This window comes from Aedes albopictus, chromosome 3 (assembly GCF_035046485.1).
Source record: "Aedes albopictus strain Foshan chromosome 3, AalbF5, whole genome shotgun sequence".
NCBI lineage: Eukaryota > Metazoa > Arthropoda > Insecta > Diptera > Culicidae > Aedes > Aedes albopictus.
This window is the reverse complement of record NC_085138.1, coordinates 109388045-109405165: the sequence shown is the minus strand read 5'-3', so window position 1 is coordinate 109405165 and position 17121 is coordinate 109388045. Positions and strand designations below refer to the sequence as shown.

The 17121-nt window shown below is 38.3% G+C and overlaps 1 protein-coding gene across 2 annotated transcripts in view; it reads left to right on the top strand.

The window, feature by feature from the left end:
- LOC109414777 (choline-phosphate cytidylyltransferase B) overlaps nucleotides 1-17121 on the top strand; it is a 42882-nt gene that overhangs the window by 22466 nt on the left and 3295 nt on the right. Inside the window, exons 1-3 of one of the 2 annotated variants that reach the window (XM_062858945.1) lie at nucleotides 8469-8495; nucleotides 9111-9296; nucleotides 9373-9510. In XM_062858945.1, the coding sequence (XP_062714929.1) occupies nucleotides 8484-8495; nucleotides 9111-9296; nucleotides 9373-9510 (336 nt within the window). In that variant the 5' untranslated portion in view covers nucleotides 8469-8483. Of the gene's footprint in view, nucleotides 1-8468; nucleotides 8496-9110; nucleotides 9297-9372; nucleotides 9511-17121 lie in introns of those variants that run through there. The other variant, XM_029875734.2, reaches the window with a different exon arrangement.

Below are 17121 nucleotides of genomic sequence, written 5' to 3'. Positions count from 1 at the left end.
TACTGTTAGTTTGTAGGTAAAAAACGTCTGAAAATTTAACTGTAGGTCTCCAACCTAATACATATTAAATGGTAAAAATTTCATCAAAATCGGTTCAGCATTTTTTTTCTAGAAATCAAAACTCAAACCGCGTTAGAGTAAATTTAGGCATTTTTTAATAATGCCAAGGTCCGTGTGCACTGTTTGGATTGTGCTCCGATTCTTATCAAAATTTGACTGCGTTAAATATTAAACTGTGTTCAGTTAAATTTTGAACCATTTTGGATGAATACTTTCAAAGTTAGAACACATTGAATGCCACAATAAAAAAAAACATGTTTGATTATTGCGACATTTGGCCACATATACGACCACCACTTTTTAGAGGTCAGATCAAATTGAATGAAATTAGCTCAAAATTTTTCCATTTACTAACAGAAAAACTTTCATCGAAAACGGTTGAGTATTTCCGGCTCTAGAGCTAAAAAAGTAAAAAAGGAGATATTTTCTCACACAAAATTAAAAAAAAAAATATTTTTTTTGCGTCAGATATCTTTGTCAATCCTTTACCAATTTTCATGAAATTATCATGGCATCATCTACACATACTAGTAACTGTTTAAAAAATCAGATGTTTGGTTGCGTTCAATCAAAAGTCATACACTATTTTCTGTGGTGTATTTTTTTCGAGAACGGGCCTTAATAGAACCTCGAGTTGAATAACGTTCATTTTTTACTTTTTTTAAAATAAAAATGAAATGGTTTGAGATCAACTTCACCCACAATAATGGTAACGAAATTCAAATAGGATTCAAAGAATACTCTGCAGATAATCGTTGTGAGAAAAAAAAAAGTTGTCAGCAGTTAGTCGAATGATATTTTTACTCGCCGGTAATTGCGATTGTCTTGCAAACCAAAAACATCAGAGATTGAATCAGACAAGATCAATTCGTTTGTGTTCTCTGATCAGCAGATGCACTATTTTTATTTTAGCAGTAGATGACACATTCTACGGGCCCCGTATCATCAATACCAATTTTTCAAAGTTGAGTTATGGCATATTTGACATTTTTATCACATTCTACATGACTTTCGTCATCCAAAAATGTATTCGACATGATATTAGTGTTACAATAAATATAAATTGAATGGCGATTAAAATTAACATTAAAATCGTGATTTTAAGTCTTTTAGGCACACTTTTCATCCAAACTATCCTATTTTAAACACCAACACACTGATTTTTCAAAAGTCTTCCATCATTTGTAGATAAATGTATGTAGATTTTTTAGCATAAAAAGATTTTTAATCGGAAGACTTTACAACTCTGAAATATGGCCTATCATAGTATGGGTTTTTATTGCGTTGTAACGTCACGAAAAATCAACATTTTTAAATTTTATTCAAATACGGAAAACGTTACAAATATGAAATTTTGTATGCTCTTTGTACTCGAAAAGATCTTTCAAATGAGACTAAAAAAAAGAAAATCGGTTCACGGAAGCCTGAGTTTCACCTGGTTGAAGTTTGCGTTGTAACGTCACGAAAAAAAGTTCTGTGGAAAAGACCAAATCTACGAGACCAAATCTACGATGTAATTGTACTGCGATATTGTAAATTTTTTAATCGTAATCTAGTTCACTCAAACCGAAAATTTCTGTGATATGAGTGGCCAACAGACGAAACACTGACGAAATTACAAAGTTATTAAGTTAGTCAAAGACTTACAGTTGATGGATAGTTTGAGAGAGAACTTACAAATTTTAAATTTCATACATCTCAGAATCCCTTTTACATAGAAATACGATTTCTTCGGCAAAGTTGTTTGGTAAGTAATGGACTTGCAGTTGATTTACCAATAGATGCGAGATTTTGCCACTAGAAGACGTTAGTTTCCATTTTGCAAAAGCAGTAAAGGGATTCGAATTTCTTGAAAAGTATTCTACAAGCTGGAACTTTTTTCACTTTGGACATATTGTATTCAAATCATATTGTAATCAAAGATCAATATATAATTCTTAACTTACAAAATTTAATTTGAATTGATTCACTTATTCCTTAGATATAAGAGAGTCAAAAATATGATCCTGCTTAAAGCGCTCCATCTTTGTGTAGAGCTAACCAATCAAGTCCAAAATTGTAGATATTACAGATAACAAGATGAGGAACTATCAGTCAAAATTTGAAAATTTTTGATATACTTTGTAACGTTTTGACGTTTTTATTCTTTTAAGTAAAATAAAGTTTGAATTTAATTAGATTAAATTGATATATTTTTTGAATATTTTGATTTTGATTTAAGAATTTGTTTTTTTTATAATTAATTATTAGTTTTCATAATTATTTTAGTTAATTTGTAGCTTTTGACGTTTTTATCTTTTCAAGTAAAATCTTAATTGAATTGGATTCGTTGAATTTGCCTTTGAGTTTGAACCGTTTCCATTAGTAGAGATTAACCGTGTCATGTAAGGTTTGTGTCTAGACTAAGCTAATGACGATTCATGTCACATATCTTATAGGACTTTTTCGATGGCGCAAAATAGTTTTTGCAGCCATGTGCGATTTGAATTTGGCGCACTTGTAAATAATAGTTTTTAGATTGAATAGACGACTGCTTCAATAGCAGGAAATTTACTTGACTAGAGATTTCGACTGACTCCATCACTTGATAGTTGAGTCGGCTGGAGAACAGAAGCGAGCTTCGGCGACCTTCTGCCAGTTTTAAGTTTTGTTAAGGTGTGTAGTGTTTTGTAGTAATGTAGTTCTGTGAAGTAGTGCTGTTGAAGTGAATTTATAATAAATTGTCTTTGTTTTCCGTTCTATAGTTACTTAATTTTTGGATTTTGTCGCCAGGGACAGACGCTCTGTTCCCTGTGCGTTTAATTGTTGTTAAAAAAGGTAAATATTAAAAATTGAATTCGTTTTAGTGTATGTTGTTTAATTTTGTGTTCGTCTTTGGACCTTAGCGTCCAAGACGCTTTTTATTTTGGATTCCAAGCCTTTTTTGCTGCTCCTCGCCCGCCTAAACTGGCAATCAAACGGAGAGTAGGGAGTATATCCGGCCTACCCGCGTGCGGTTTAAGTACGAACGGGCAGAGTACCGGACTGCCGACACTTCCCCTCCGCACCTTTAATCCGGCGAACATTAACGGGAGCTAAGCAACGTCGACGATTGGCCACGAAGCACCGACCACGAAAAAGCCTGCGCAGGTACGTCGTTTTTAAGTTCATGGCCATGATAACACACACACACACACACACACACACACACACACACACACACACACACACACACACACACACACACACACACACACACACACACACACACACACACACACACACACACACACACACACACACACACACACACACACACACACACACACACACACACACACACACACACACACACACACACACACACACACACACACACACACACACACACACACACACACACACACACACACACACACACACACACACACACACACACACACACACACACACACACACACACACACACACACACACACACAACACACACACTTCACGAGCATTTTGTAAACAATATACGCGTTAATGAATTCAATTGTTTTAGTTTTTCTTTGTTTTCTACTATTATTTTTTTGTTTTATTCCTTAAATTCCTGTTTAATAAATTCACTTCACCGACCTCTAATTGTTTGTTATAGTTTATTCTGAGTTTTAGTCCGTTTTTGTGTAAATTTCCGTTATTGTTGGAGTTCTTACGTTTTGTACATTAGCTTTAGTTTATTTGGAGTCTTTAATCGGCCGTTCGAGAAAGCCCTTGAGATAGGAGTCGTTCAAATAGTCGGGCATATCGAAAATGAACCGGTGGTCTCTCGTACGCGAGAGTGGCGCAAAAGCCACCGCGTTTTTCATATTCTCTCGAGCTAATTCGGCGAACGGTTACAACTTTATAAAAAGTTACGGCTTGTTGAATGTGTTTTGGGTAATTAATAAAATTGGCATGCTTTTGAAAATTTGCAACTACCACCACTGCACAATGGTCCGAATCCACGTTTTAGCAGGAAAAAAATCGGTATCTCTGTTTTTGTTAATTTTAGGCATTTGGTGTCTTCAGAGAAGTTGTTTGAATATGTTTGCTGCATCTTTTCCAAAAATTTTTGATTAGGGTGGTCCGCGTCTTAGCTCAAATCTGGAATAGAACTTTTAAATTTCAAGTCATACGCGATCGAGTTCTTCAGCAAAGTTATAGGCAATGCTATTTTGAGCAACTTTGCCGAATACGCCGTTTATCTAGCTCTTAATTTGAACATGGTAGGTCAATTTTTAGTTTTGACTTAGGGTGAGCCACCCAAAAACGGTTTTTTCGCAATAACTTTTTTATTTGATTTTTTTCGAAGATGTGAGCTTCGGAGCATTTGAAGAGCAAGTAATGACGCATATTTGTTCTGAACATTGCACGTTGCTAAGTCTTGTCATTCAAATGTTATGGGCAATTGTGACTTAAAATCAACGATGTCTTCAAATGCTTATATCTCTAGGAGCTGGTAAAATAAAAAAAGTTCTTAAGGCGGCATTTGGAAGGTCACATATAAAGCCAAATTTAGAGCAAATATTACAAGAACGTTATTTTTTAAATTGGAATAAATCGACTCCAAAAATCCCCTTTAAAAATCGAAAAACTACTTATAACTCATACAATTTTAAAGATAGAGTCAAACTGTCTTCGGAAAAAATGTAGGCTTTTACCATGCCTACAAGTTTTCCATACACGATTTTTTTGCAAAACGTGAAACAAAAGCTTGAAATTGATAATTTGATTCTTAGGGGTACATGCTATGTTTTTCTAGGAAATCAGAACGATTATATTCTTTAAAAACAAATTATCAATTTCAAGCTTTTGTTTCACGTTTTACAAAAAAGTCGTGTATGGGAAACTTTTAGGTATGGTGAAAACCCACATTTTTTCCGAAGACAGTTTGACTCTATCTTTAAAATTGTATGAGTTATAAGTAGTTTTTCGATTTTTTAAGCGGATTTTTGGAGTCGATTTATTCCAATTTAAGAAATAACGTTCTTGTAATATTTGCTCCACATTTGGCTTTATATGTGACCTTCCAAATGCCGCTTAAAAAACTTTTTTTATTTTACCAGCTCCATGAGATATAAGCATTTGAAGACATCGTTGTTTTTAAGTCAAAATTGCCCATAACATGTGAATAACAAGAACTAGCAACATGCAATGTTCAGAACAAATATGCGTCATTACTTGCTCTTCAAATGCTCCGAAGCTCACATCCTCGAAAAAAATCAAATAAAAAAGTTATTGCGAAATAACCGTTTTTGGAGGGCTCACCCTAAGTCAAAACTAGAAGTTGACCTACTATGTTCAAATTAAGAGCTAGATAAACGGCGTATTCAGCAAAGTTGCTCGAAATAGCATTGCCTACAACTTTTCTGAAGAACTCGATCGCGTATGACTTAAAATTAAAAAACTCTTTTCCAGATTTGAGTTAGGACGTGGACCACCCTATTTAAATTTTTTTGGAAAAGATGCAGCAAACAAATGCAAACAACTTCTCTGAAGACACCAAACGCCTAAAATTAACGAAAACAGAGGTACGGATTTTTTTTCCTGCTAAAACGTAGATTCGGACCATTGTGCACTGTGTGGCAGAAATTAATACCATACGGCTATTAAACTGAAAGTCTAGTGATCCACCAAACAACTTAAACGAAGCAACCATCTTTCCAATTAATCACGATCCTGAGATAAGTAAAACTAAAAATGTGTATGCCCTCTATCGCCTCCTAGTGGAAGGATTTGAAATCATACGGCTCATCAATTGAAAGTTCTTGACCAGCCAAACAAATTTGGCGAGGACACCAACTGTCTAAATTTTTGGATCTTGAAATATATGGGATGGATATTACGTCAGTGTTACATCTATTTTTGATATAACAAGAATCACCGACAAACAGACGTAACACCTACGAAATCGAAACTCATATGTATTTCGGGACTCTAATTAGGGTATGTGTTTCATAATTAATCTCATGCTCCCATATTCATCCTATTCGAAAACAAGCTATTACGGCACCGATTGATTCCGTTCTTTTTGTTTTCATGGGTGCTCACTTCTAACAAAAAATACAAAAATAAAAAACAAAACAAACAACGCTTCAATCCTTTGTTTTTCGTAGGATGAAAACGGGAGCCACATGCTTAAGAAGGGAACCAATACCCTACTTAGACTTTAAACTTTTAGAATGTTGATGTCTTTGGGAAAGTTGTTTATCTTGTCCAGAATTTTCAGTTTAAAAGCCGTTTGGTTCAAGTTTCTAACTGACTAGTGGTAGTTGAAATTTTGAAAAATAATGCACTTTATATTTATTCAAAAAATATTCAACATGTTGTAACTTCTTATAAAGTTCCCAAAGATTTTGCCAAAAAATAGTTTCTCAACTAATCAAAATTTGTTGAAAACTTTTTGAGAAATTCTAAATTATTTTTAACTTTTAATAAGCGTCGCCCATCCAATAGTAAATCAGCTGTAAGTTTTTGACTTATCAAACAATTTTGCCGAAGACACTAACTCTCTAAGTAATTATGACTCTGACATATATAGGATGGATTTTTTTGTCAGAATTAGGTCTATTTGTCTCTGGAATCACATAAACTGATGCCCCTAAGTGGTATGCAGATCCTCAGGTATGTCTTTGGTTCAATAACTGCTCGCAAATCTTAAAGCGTTTTTAATTGAATCAATGACATTGCATAAATTATTGAAAAAATGTATAATTCGATGGCGTGATTAGTTTTATGCTGCAAAATCTAAATATCTGGCGGTGCGAAGTATTGAATATCAACGGTTTAGTCTTTGGGACAATATTAGATGAACATGGGTGGTACTAGGCCGAAGATGGGTACCATTAACCTTCATGAAGGAGTTTTCATACTGCTGATAGCAATAACTTGGCCCTCTGAGCCATTTATCACAAAACGGATTTTTGATAGAATAAAATTGCTCTTGGAGCAGTAAAAATAATGCAATAATATATTCACAAATTCGGGCAATTTTGTCTGATTATTCTGATTAAAAAATGATGTACATTTTCGTGACGTTACAACGCGAGCAGAACCCTGTTTGAAACTGAACGGGCGTTGTAACGTCACGAAATGTAAAAGTCGATTATCCAAAAAACGAATCCGAAATGTAAATGTTTTATTTCACTGCATTGAAGAAAAAACCAATAAATTTCAATGGTGGGAGAAATTTTCAGTTTAAAATAAAAATCCGAGCAAATTTTTCAAGATGTTGGTTGCGCGGTAGAGGGGGTCGAATTCTAGCGCGTTGTAACGTCACGCTACAAATACGCATTTTAAACAAGTTTTTCAAATGCAAACTAAATGTTAAACAGGTCAAACATATCGGAAATTTTACAAGGAATCTGAATATGATAAAAGATTTTGAGGTTTACAGTCGTTTTTATGAATTAAAGTACAAAATCTGACTACGGATGCGTAGAAACGTTGTAACGTCACGGTAGAATGTGTCGTATCTCGACGGCGTGATGAGTTATATGCTGAAAAATTTAAATATCTGGCGGTGCAAAATAACGGATCTCAGCGCGCTAGTCTTTGGAACAAAACTAGAAGAATATGGGTGATACTAAACCAGAGATGGGTGCCGGTGTCATTAACCTTCATGAAGGAGTATTCATACTATTGATAGCAATAACTTGGCCCTCCGAGCCATTTATCACAAAACGGATTTTCAATAGAATAAAGCTCCCCTTGAAGCAGTGAAGATAATGCAATTATATATTCACAAATTCGGGTAAATTTGGCTGATTATTCTGATTCTAACATGATGTGCATTTTCGTGACGTTACAACGCGAGCAGAACCCTGCTTGAAACTGAACGGGCGTTGTAACGTCACGAAATGTAAAAGTCGATTATTCAAAAACAAATCCAAAATTTAAATGTTTTATTCCATTGAATTGAAGAACAAACCAATAAATTTCAATGGTGGAAAAAAAATTCCGAATATCATAAAAATCCGAGCAGATTTTTTAAGATGTTGGTAGCGCGTTAGAGAGGGTCGGATTCTAGCGCGTTGTAACGTCACGCTACAAATACGCATTTTGAACACGTTTTTCAAATGACAATTAAATGTTCAATAAGCTAAATATATCAGAAATTTTACAAGGAATCCGAATATAAAAAAATATTTCGCGGTTTACGCTCGTTTTCATGAGTTATATAGGAAAATCTGACTACGAATGCGTCAAAACGTTGTAACGTCACGGTAGAATGTGTCAGATACATATAGGTACACATCTGCAAATGGCGATCGATGCGATATCTGGGATTCCCTTACCTTGCACTCTCGTCAATTTGAAACGAGAGGGCGTACCTGTTGGGCGGTGATTGGCGATTGTCTATTGATTGTTAATTGAAAGTGAAAGTGATCAGTTAGTATAACCCGTTAGAAGTATCGTTGAAAATGAGTGGCTTGGTAAGAATTGCATATTAAATTTTGTATTTACAGTTATTAGTCACCATAATGGCTTTCAAAAGAAGCAAACATTTTCTGAACGAATAAACCCCTGATTCTCTGAATCATCAGATCTTTTAATTAATATGATAAGTTACATTTTGATTCATTGCTCATCCTCTTATCAGTGTTTATTATATGTCTCACGTGGTTGAACCCATGCTTCTAAATGACTGTTTTCTGAGAGAAGATTAGCCTTATACTGATAATCACATGGATGTTGAAAACATTTGAGACATAGTGTAACCTCACGAAGGTTCATCACTTTTTGCCCTTGCATTTCCCTAGTAACTGAAAAAAAAAGAACTTTCGTTTCATTTCGCTTTTACGCGACTTGTTTGAGATTGCAAACTTTGTATATCATAACTGTTGACTTGGGAACAATCACCGTCCTGAAAGTTCCGCAATAAATCTACCGGCAATTTGGCCTAGAGCAGTAGCAACGCGCGCGCACCTACAACATCCATTTATCTTAATTGAGATAAATTGCTGTGTGACAGATTTCAACTCGGTATCATTGTTGTATGTATACACATCACATCTCTAACCGACCGCTCTCTCCGTTATCCTTCACAGACAATCTGCAAACCGGCCCCCTTCTCCGACGAACTGGATGCCGTTGCCGAGCGGGACCGATGCGACTACACACAGAAGATCACCTACCAAATGGCCAGATCCGGCACGGCCCCGCGGAGGATTCGCGTCTACGCCGACGGTATCTACGATCTGTTCCACCAGGGCCACGCCCGGCAACTGATGCAGGTGATTATGCCCGACTTAATTACCAACCAATAGGTAACCGCGCTAAGTACTAAGTATCGATTCTCGTTCTTTGTAGGCCAAGAATGTGTTTCGCAACGTGTATCTGATTGTCGGCGTGTGCAGCGATGAGCTAACGCACAGCAGGAAGGGCCGCACCGTCATGAACGACGACGAACGTTACGAGGCGGTCCGGCACTGTCGCTACGTGGATGAGGTGAGTTAAATTCCGCGTGTTGTGTCGTCCGTCGCGACGATGGGTTGTTTGTCGTTCTTATTTTTTGTTTTGTTTTCAATCAATTAGTCATTAAGGTTACAGTTTCGAAATGGGTGGTTGGGTACAATAATGCAGACGTAGGAAGGACATTTGATTGCATGAGGAAGCTTTCCAAATCGGGTGTGGAACTTGGCAAAAGACATCTTCGTGAATGTTACTTTCTCAGCGACAGTCCGAAGAAGATTAACCTCTGTAGATATTTTTAGGCGTTGTCCATAAAGCACGTAAACTCATTTTTGACCATCTTAGACCCTCCCTTCCCTCTCGTAGACTTTTGTCGGTACACAATTTCTTCAACTCTAGCTCGTCTAGGGACCTCATGAGAGATTCAGGTACAACTCCGGTTGCCGAGAGGATCTTCAACTCTTCCGCTAGACCGTGGTACTTCATTATCTTGCCGGAGAACGTTGATTGGACATTATGGTCTAGCGGTACAGCGATGTCGATGAGGGTTACCCGCTTCATCCTTTTGTCGTTAACCACAATGTCAGGCACGAATGAGCACGTCCATAATGATCTCGCTATCCCAGTACAGCTTTATGTAACTGTTTTCCAGAACCGGCTCAGGCTGGTACTTTTAGAAGGGTACACATTTGTCGACCAAGTTGTGCTTCAAAGCAAGCTGTTGGTACATAATCTTGGCAACTTCGTTGTGATGATCAAGGTAGGCTGATTCATCTAACGCTGAACAGCCTGCAACGACATGATCTACCGATTCTCCTACTGAGTTACACTTCCTACAACGGTCCTCCACGTTGCCGTGAAATATATACCGCCCCGCCGGTAATTGTTCATCGCAATTACCCGGTCCTGGATAACTATCATAAAACCTTCTGTTTCCGAGAAGAGATCACCCCGCATCAGCTACGCGTTCGATGCCGCCTTATCGATGTTCTCGAGCTCCGGTTGGTGGGGGTGCATCCCATGCAACTCCTTCTGCTTCCATGTTCCGGTCATCTCGTCTACGATCTTGATGTCGCAGTTTAGTTGCGCCAGATGCAGGGCGGTGTAACCGTGGTCAGCAGACTCTCTCGATGGACAACTATGGGTGGCGCATTCGATGATGTGTGAACGCTACTTGTACCTACTGCTTGTTCTAGCGCCTCGTGGTCAGTCTTGGTCCACTTTACCACCTCAAAGCTGTAGGTCAACAGGGGCACACGCACAGCAAACATGCTGCTCGCCTTTACCTTGTTGCCGGCTGACAGAAAGCACTTCAGAAAACAGTTGTCGCGATGCAAGAACTTGTCCTGTAGTTCCTTTTTGAACACTGTTTGGCGAATACCTAAAAAGGTTGATGTAAGCCGAGGTATTTGTACCATCCATATTCCGAATCATCTTCTGTTCGTTGACGTAGAAACAGCAGGCATGTGTTTCTTGACCCCGACGAAGATGAACTGACCGACATTTGTCAATTCCAAACTCCATCCGGATGTCGTTGCTGAACACCGTCACAAGCAGCAACCTTTGTACTGATTCCTTGTTATGTTCAGTTGATAGCCAATTAAACCTACCTGTTCGAACTCGTAAATAAAACACCACAACTTTCACCGTTCCGCGCATGCCTAATCCAGCTTTCCCGGTCTCCGTTACTTCTGATGCATTCCAATCTTCTGTGCTTCGTGAAAATTGAAGTCATCAACAGGATATAGTCCGGATTGTATTCCACCTTTTCTACTTAACAGATGTGCTACTTCTTTGGCAACACCTCTTGCCTGAATTTTCAGCAAGTCTCTAACTTCTGGGGAATTGCCGGCCTGCTGGAAAGACTCCTTCATATTTCCCGGTAACAAGAAAGGCTGCAGAACGAACGTAGCTAATTACCGTGGTATTGCCTCGCTGAGTGCCATCTCCAAGATGTTGGAGAAATTGATTCATGAGGGTGCAGTGCACATTATATTTTGAAGAACAAACACGGATGCATGCCCAAGCGATCAACATCTTTCACTCTGGCAACGTTCACTTTATTCATAATCCGGGAGATGGAAAAGGGTCATCAAGTGGATGCTGTTTATACAGAATTTTTCGCGGCATTTGACAAAATGAAACCATACGATTGCACTTCCCAAATTTGAAAAATTGGGTTTCGATGGCAACTTATTCAACCGTTAATGTTGAACATCCGATTTTGTTCCTTCCGCTTCGAACATTCTCCATAAGCCCGCAATCCTTTGCCAAAAATACTCAACCACTGTGTACATGGGTATCGAGGATCTCAGCAGGGATGCCAGATGATTTTTTGAAAAATCTGTACCGCTCTTTTCAAAAATCTGAATCCCATACAAAATTTGGGTGAAAAATCTGTATCCCATAAAAAAAAAATAGCCCTTCCGGCTCAAAAATCTGTATTTCATATAAAAACGAAATCTGTACGGATGCTCAAAAATCTGTACAATACAAATAATTCTGTATATATGGCATCCCTGGATCTCAGTAATGTCGACTTCTGTGATATCTCGGAGTTCTGCGGTTTTCACAACATTGATTTCGCAACATAACGAACTAGAATTGTTGATCGATTCATTTGCTTGTACTGTGTTATTCGACCTTCGCCGTCTTCTTGCAAACGCATCCACAGCTACCGCAACTAAATACACAGTGAACTGTAGATCGTCGAGGTTCAGTACGACCTCCAAAAACCGTGGAATAATATCCTGGTTTAAGATGCTTACTGCTCTTGTTTGCCGATACGAATACCGTAGCTTTGGTATTCGGTGCCGGGACATGGAGTCTGTCCCACGCCGTCCCACGTCTGTCCCAAAAATCACAAATAGCTGTAAACACATCCTCATCAATCACTTCCTAAACATTACCACTACTAGGTCTACTACTTCTGTTCCTTCATTGTCCAGCGATTGATGTCGATGAGATCAATATCGTCCGCAAAGTCGAGCAACGCATGTGCTTCCAGGATTCATCATGGGGTTTCTTCACAAGTTTCTCCAAGAATTCCTCCAGGGATTTACCCGGGAATTCCTTCTGTGATTGTTTCAGGAACAACTTCCAGAATTATTTTAAAAACGCCTCCAAGAACTCTTCTTGCGATTCCTTCAGCAATTCTCCTGGAATTCTTTCAAAAACTTCTCAAAGAATAAATCCAAGACTTCTTCCAGGAACTGTTTACAGATTCCCTTAAGAATTCATCTTGGGATTGCTTCCGAGATTCCTCCTGTTTTTTCAGGAATTCTACAGGGATTCCTTCAAGAGTTCCTCTACGTACTCTTTTTAGGATTCGTTCAGGATTTCCTCAAGAATTTCAATGGTTTCTTCACAGTTTCGACTTTTTCAGAACTTCCTCGTGGGATTTCTTCATAAACTCCTCCTAGAATTGCATCAGAAATTGACCCTTGAATTTCTTAAGGAATTCTTCCTGGGATTCCTCCAAGAAATCGTCCAGGGATTCTTCAAAAATACCTCCGGGACTTCTTCCAGGATCCCTTAGGGAACTCCTGCAGGGATTTTTCTAAAAAATCCTACAGGGATTCGTCCAGAAATTCCTCTACGAATTCCTCAAGAGATTCCTCTAGGAATTTATCGAGAGATTCTTACAAGTATTCCTCTAGAAATACCTCAAGGTTCAAGGAATTCCTCTAGAGATTCCTCCAGGAATTCCTTTTAGAGACTTCTCCAGGAATTTATCATGGAATTTTTACAGGGATTCCTCCAGGAATTACTATAGAGATTTCTCCAGGAAATTCCCTAGATATTCCTCCAGAAATTCCCTAGAGTTTCCTCCAGAAATTCCTACATACATGACTTTCTCTGTTGGAATTTCTCCAGACATTCCTCCAACAGTTCCTCCAGGGATTTCTATAGGGATTCCTCTAGGATTTCATTCAGGGACTCTTCTAGGATTATCTTCAAGAATTCCACCAGGAATTACCTCAGGAATTACTTCGGATATTTCTCCAGGAATTCCTTCAGAAATAACTACAACAATTTCTCCAGCAAATCCTTTAGCGATTCCCTCAGAAATTAATCCCCAAATTTATCGAAGAATTATTTCAAGAAATTCTTGTTACAAGTATTAATATTTGTTACATTAATAAGACAAAATAATTGTTTAATGTGTTCTAAATGTAACATTCGTGAGTTCTTTGTGTTATATGTTTCAATTCGACTTCTTTCAGTATAGTGGCCCACGAAGTGCAATCCTATTTTGATTGCCAACTTTCAGGCCATTTCGTTCAGCGGATAAATAGTAGAGATACAAACCTTTTCCTGGCACGGACTTCAAGTTATAGAGCTCTAGTAATCGAACCCGTAACGGGATGCCCGGTTAGGATTTGTTTTCCTAGACAAAACCAAACTATGAACACGGCTACATAGGCTGTGAACTTAAAAGCAAACTGCCAACTAAAATACAATTCCTGGATAAATGATGGACCCAAAACCAATACATGAAACATCAACATCCTGTGATCGGAAGATGTTATCCAGCAGGATAGCAGGGCACATTTATGTTCTGTGTTGTGCTGTGTAAATTTGTGATGTTTCTTGTTTGTGCATATGTAATGTTCTGTGTATCGTAATGTATTCTTTATTATCAGTGCTGAAAATTCCATTTCGTCATACCTAAATTCAATCACCTACAGCTCATTTTAGAAGCTGAACCTGAGAATATGATATATGAAAAACTTGTGCGGCTAGACCAGTTCTGCAAGAAAGTCACAGAAAAACCGCTATTTTTTAGTATTTAAGGTAAATGTCACGGACTGCCTTTGAAAAATGCCAAATGATATTCACCGTGAATATCATTTGCATTTTTCGAAGGAAATCCGTGACATTTACCTTAAATATTCGAAAAATTTAGGTTTTTTTCCATTAATAATTAATTTTCTATTATATTTGTAACATGGCGCCCAACGTGGGGCATGAGCATTTGTAGGGTTCCATGTTGATATTTTGTAACATCTTTCAGGGATTCCTGCATGAATTCCTCTCGAGATTCCTCAGGAATTCTTTCGAGGATTTCTTCAGGAATCTTTCAGGGATGCCTTCAGAAATTCCTAGAGGAATTTCTCTCGGAATTTATCAAGGAATCATTCCAGGTATTCCTCTAGGTATCCCTCCATGACTTCATCCAGGAATTGCTCCAGAAACTCCTCCAGGAATTCTACCAAGAATTGCCCCAGGTATTTCTTCAGGAATTGCTCCATAAATTTATCCAGAAACTGATCCAGGCATTTCTTCTGAAATTCCCAAAGAAATTCATCCAGGAATTTCTCAAGGAAATCCTCCATAAATTCCTTCAGAATTTATGTCAGGAATTTATTTAGAGATTCCTCCTGGAATTTTTACATTTCTCCGAGAATTCTTCCAGGATTTCCTCCAGATTTTTTTCTACAAGAGATTCCTTTAGAAATTCCTTTAGGAATTTCTTCAGAAATTTCTCCAGGGATTCCTTTTAAGATTCTTCCAGAGATTCCTTCAAGAATCCCTCCGATGATTCCTTCTGAAGTACATCCAAGAATTCCTTCTGGAACTCCTCCACTAATTCCTCTGGGAATTCCTCTCAGAAACTTTTCCAGGGATTTCTCCCGAAATTCCTCTAGAGATTCTTCCTGAAATTCATTCAGGGATTCCTCCAGGAACTCTTTCAGGGATAGTTCCACGGAAATTGTCCAAGAATTCCTAAAGGGATTTCTCCAGGAATTCCTCCTGGGATTCCGCCAGGAATTTGTCCAGAAGTTCTTCCAGGCATTCCTTCTGAAATTACTTCAGGGATTCATCCAGGGATTTTTCCAAGAATTGCCCAAGAATTTCTCTAAGGATTCCTCCAGAAATTCCTCAAGAGCATCGTTTCCCAACCTTGGCTCTCGGGACCCCCCCCCCCAGTCTGTTGTCACCCCGCTTTTCGTAGAACAATCGAAGCAGCGTGTCTGCAAGCAGTTGGGGGGTCGCGAAACAAAGGTTGGGACACTATGCTCAAGAAGTTTCTTCAGAAATTTCTCCAGGGATTCCTCCCAGATTTACTCTAGGGAATCCTCCAGGAATTCATCGAGGCATTTCTTCAGGATTTCTTCCAGGCTTTGCTACAAGAAATCATCCAGGAATTTCTTCAGGGAGTACTCCAGGATTATTTCCAGGAATTCCTCCAGGGGTTTCTCCGAAAATTCCTAGATCCTGGAATTCGTCCAGCAGCTCCTTCACGTCCAGAAATTTGTCTGGGAACTCCTTTAGAGTTTCCTCAAGCGCTTTCTTTAGAAATTTCTCCAGTGATTGCTCCCATAATTGCTCTAGAATTCCTTCTTTACTCCGGGCATACCTGCAGGAATTCCTCCATGGATTTCACCAGGAATTCCTTTAGAGATTGCTCCGAGAGTTCTTTCAGAAGTTGCTCCAGAAATTCCTGTAATGATTCTTCAGAAATCCCTCTCGGGATCTTTTGAAAAATTTATTCGGGAGCTCGGTCAGAAATTTCAGATGCGGTATCTCCTTAACACTAGCCAATATTGATTGTACCTTGGATCATCATTCAGGAAATTAATTCTGAGATTTCTACAGAAATTCCTTCTGTGATTCCTTAGGTCGCTCTATCTGAATTTGTGTTTAGGATTTCTTCAAATTCCCTCTAGAATACTTTCTGAGATTCCTAAAAGATTCTTCAAGGAACTCCTTTCTGGATTCCTTCAAAGATTCTTTCTGGTACTTCAGGGAATTTCTTCCGGTATTTATCAAGGAGTTTCGGAAATCCTTCAGGAGTTCCATCCCAGATTATCTTAATAGTTTGTTCTGGAATGTCTTCAGATTTTTTTTTTTACTTCCAAAAGGTATTCCTGGAAAATATGCATGGGAATTCCAGCATTTTCACCCGGGATTTCTTCCGGGGTTCCTCCAAAAGTTCCTTCCAAGGTTCCTAAGAAACTCCTTCAAAAATTTCGTCTTTGATTCCTTACAGAAATTTCATGCAAAGCAGTTATCTTTCTGTGAGTTCTTCAGGAATGCTTTCTGAGATCCTTCCAGGAATCCTAGAAGGACTTTTAGTATTTCTCCAAAATTTCTCCGGGAGTCTTCCAGAAGCTCCTTCCGGGATTCTTTCAGTGACTACTTCTGGGACTGCTTCAAAAGTTCCGGGAATTTCTATTGGGCTTCTGTCAGAAATTGCTGCTGCAATTTCTTTAGGAAATCCTTCGTGGATTCCTTCGGGAACTTCTTTCGGGTTTCCTTTGGGAACTTTTGCCGGGATTCTTTCGGGAAGTTCTTCTGGAATTCTTTCAGAAACTGCTTCCGAGAATCCTTCAGGAATTCCATCCTAGATTATGCTATTAGTTTCATCTGGAATGTCTTCAGAAGTTTCTTTCAACCTAAAAATATTCCTGGGAATTCCTGTAATTTCTTCCTGGGTTCCTCCAAGAGTTCCTTCCAAGGTTCCTACAGAAACTCCTTCCATCTGGGACTTCTTACAGGAATTTCTTTCAGTATGCTTTCAAAAACTTCTGCGGGATTCTTCCAGAAGGTCATTTCAGTAACTACTTCTTGGATTACTTTAAGAATTACGGGAATTTCTACTGAGCTTCTGTCAGAAATTGCTGCTGCAATTTCTTTAGG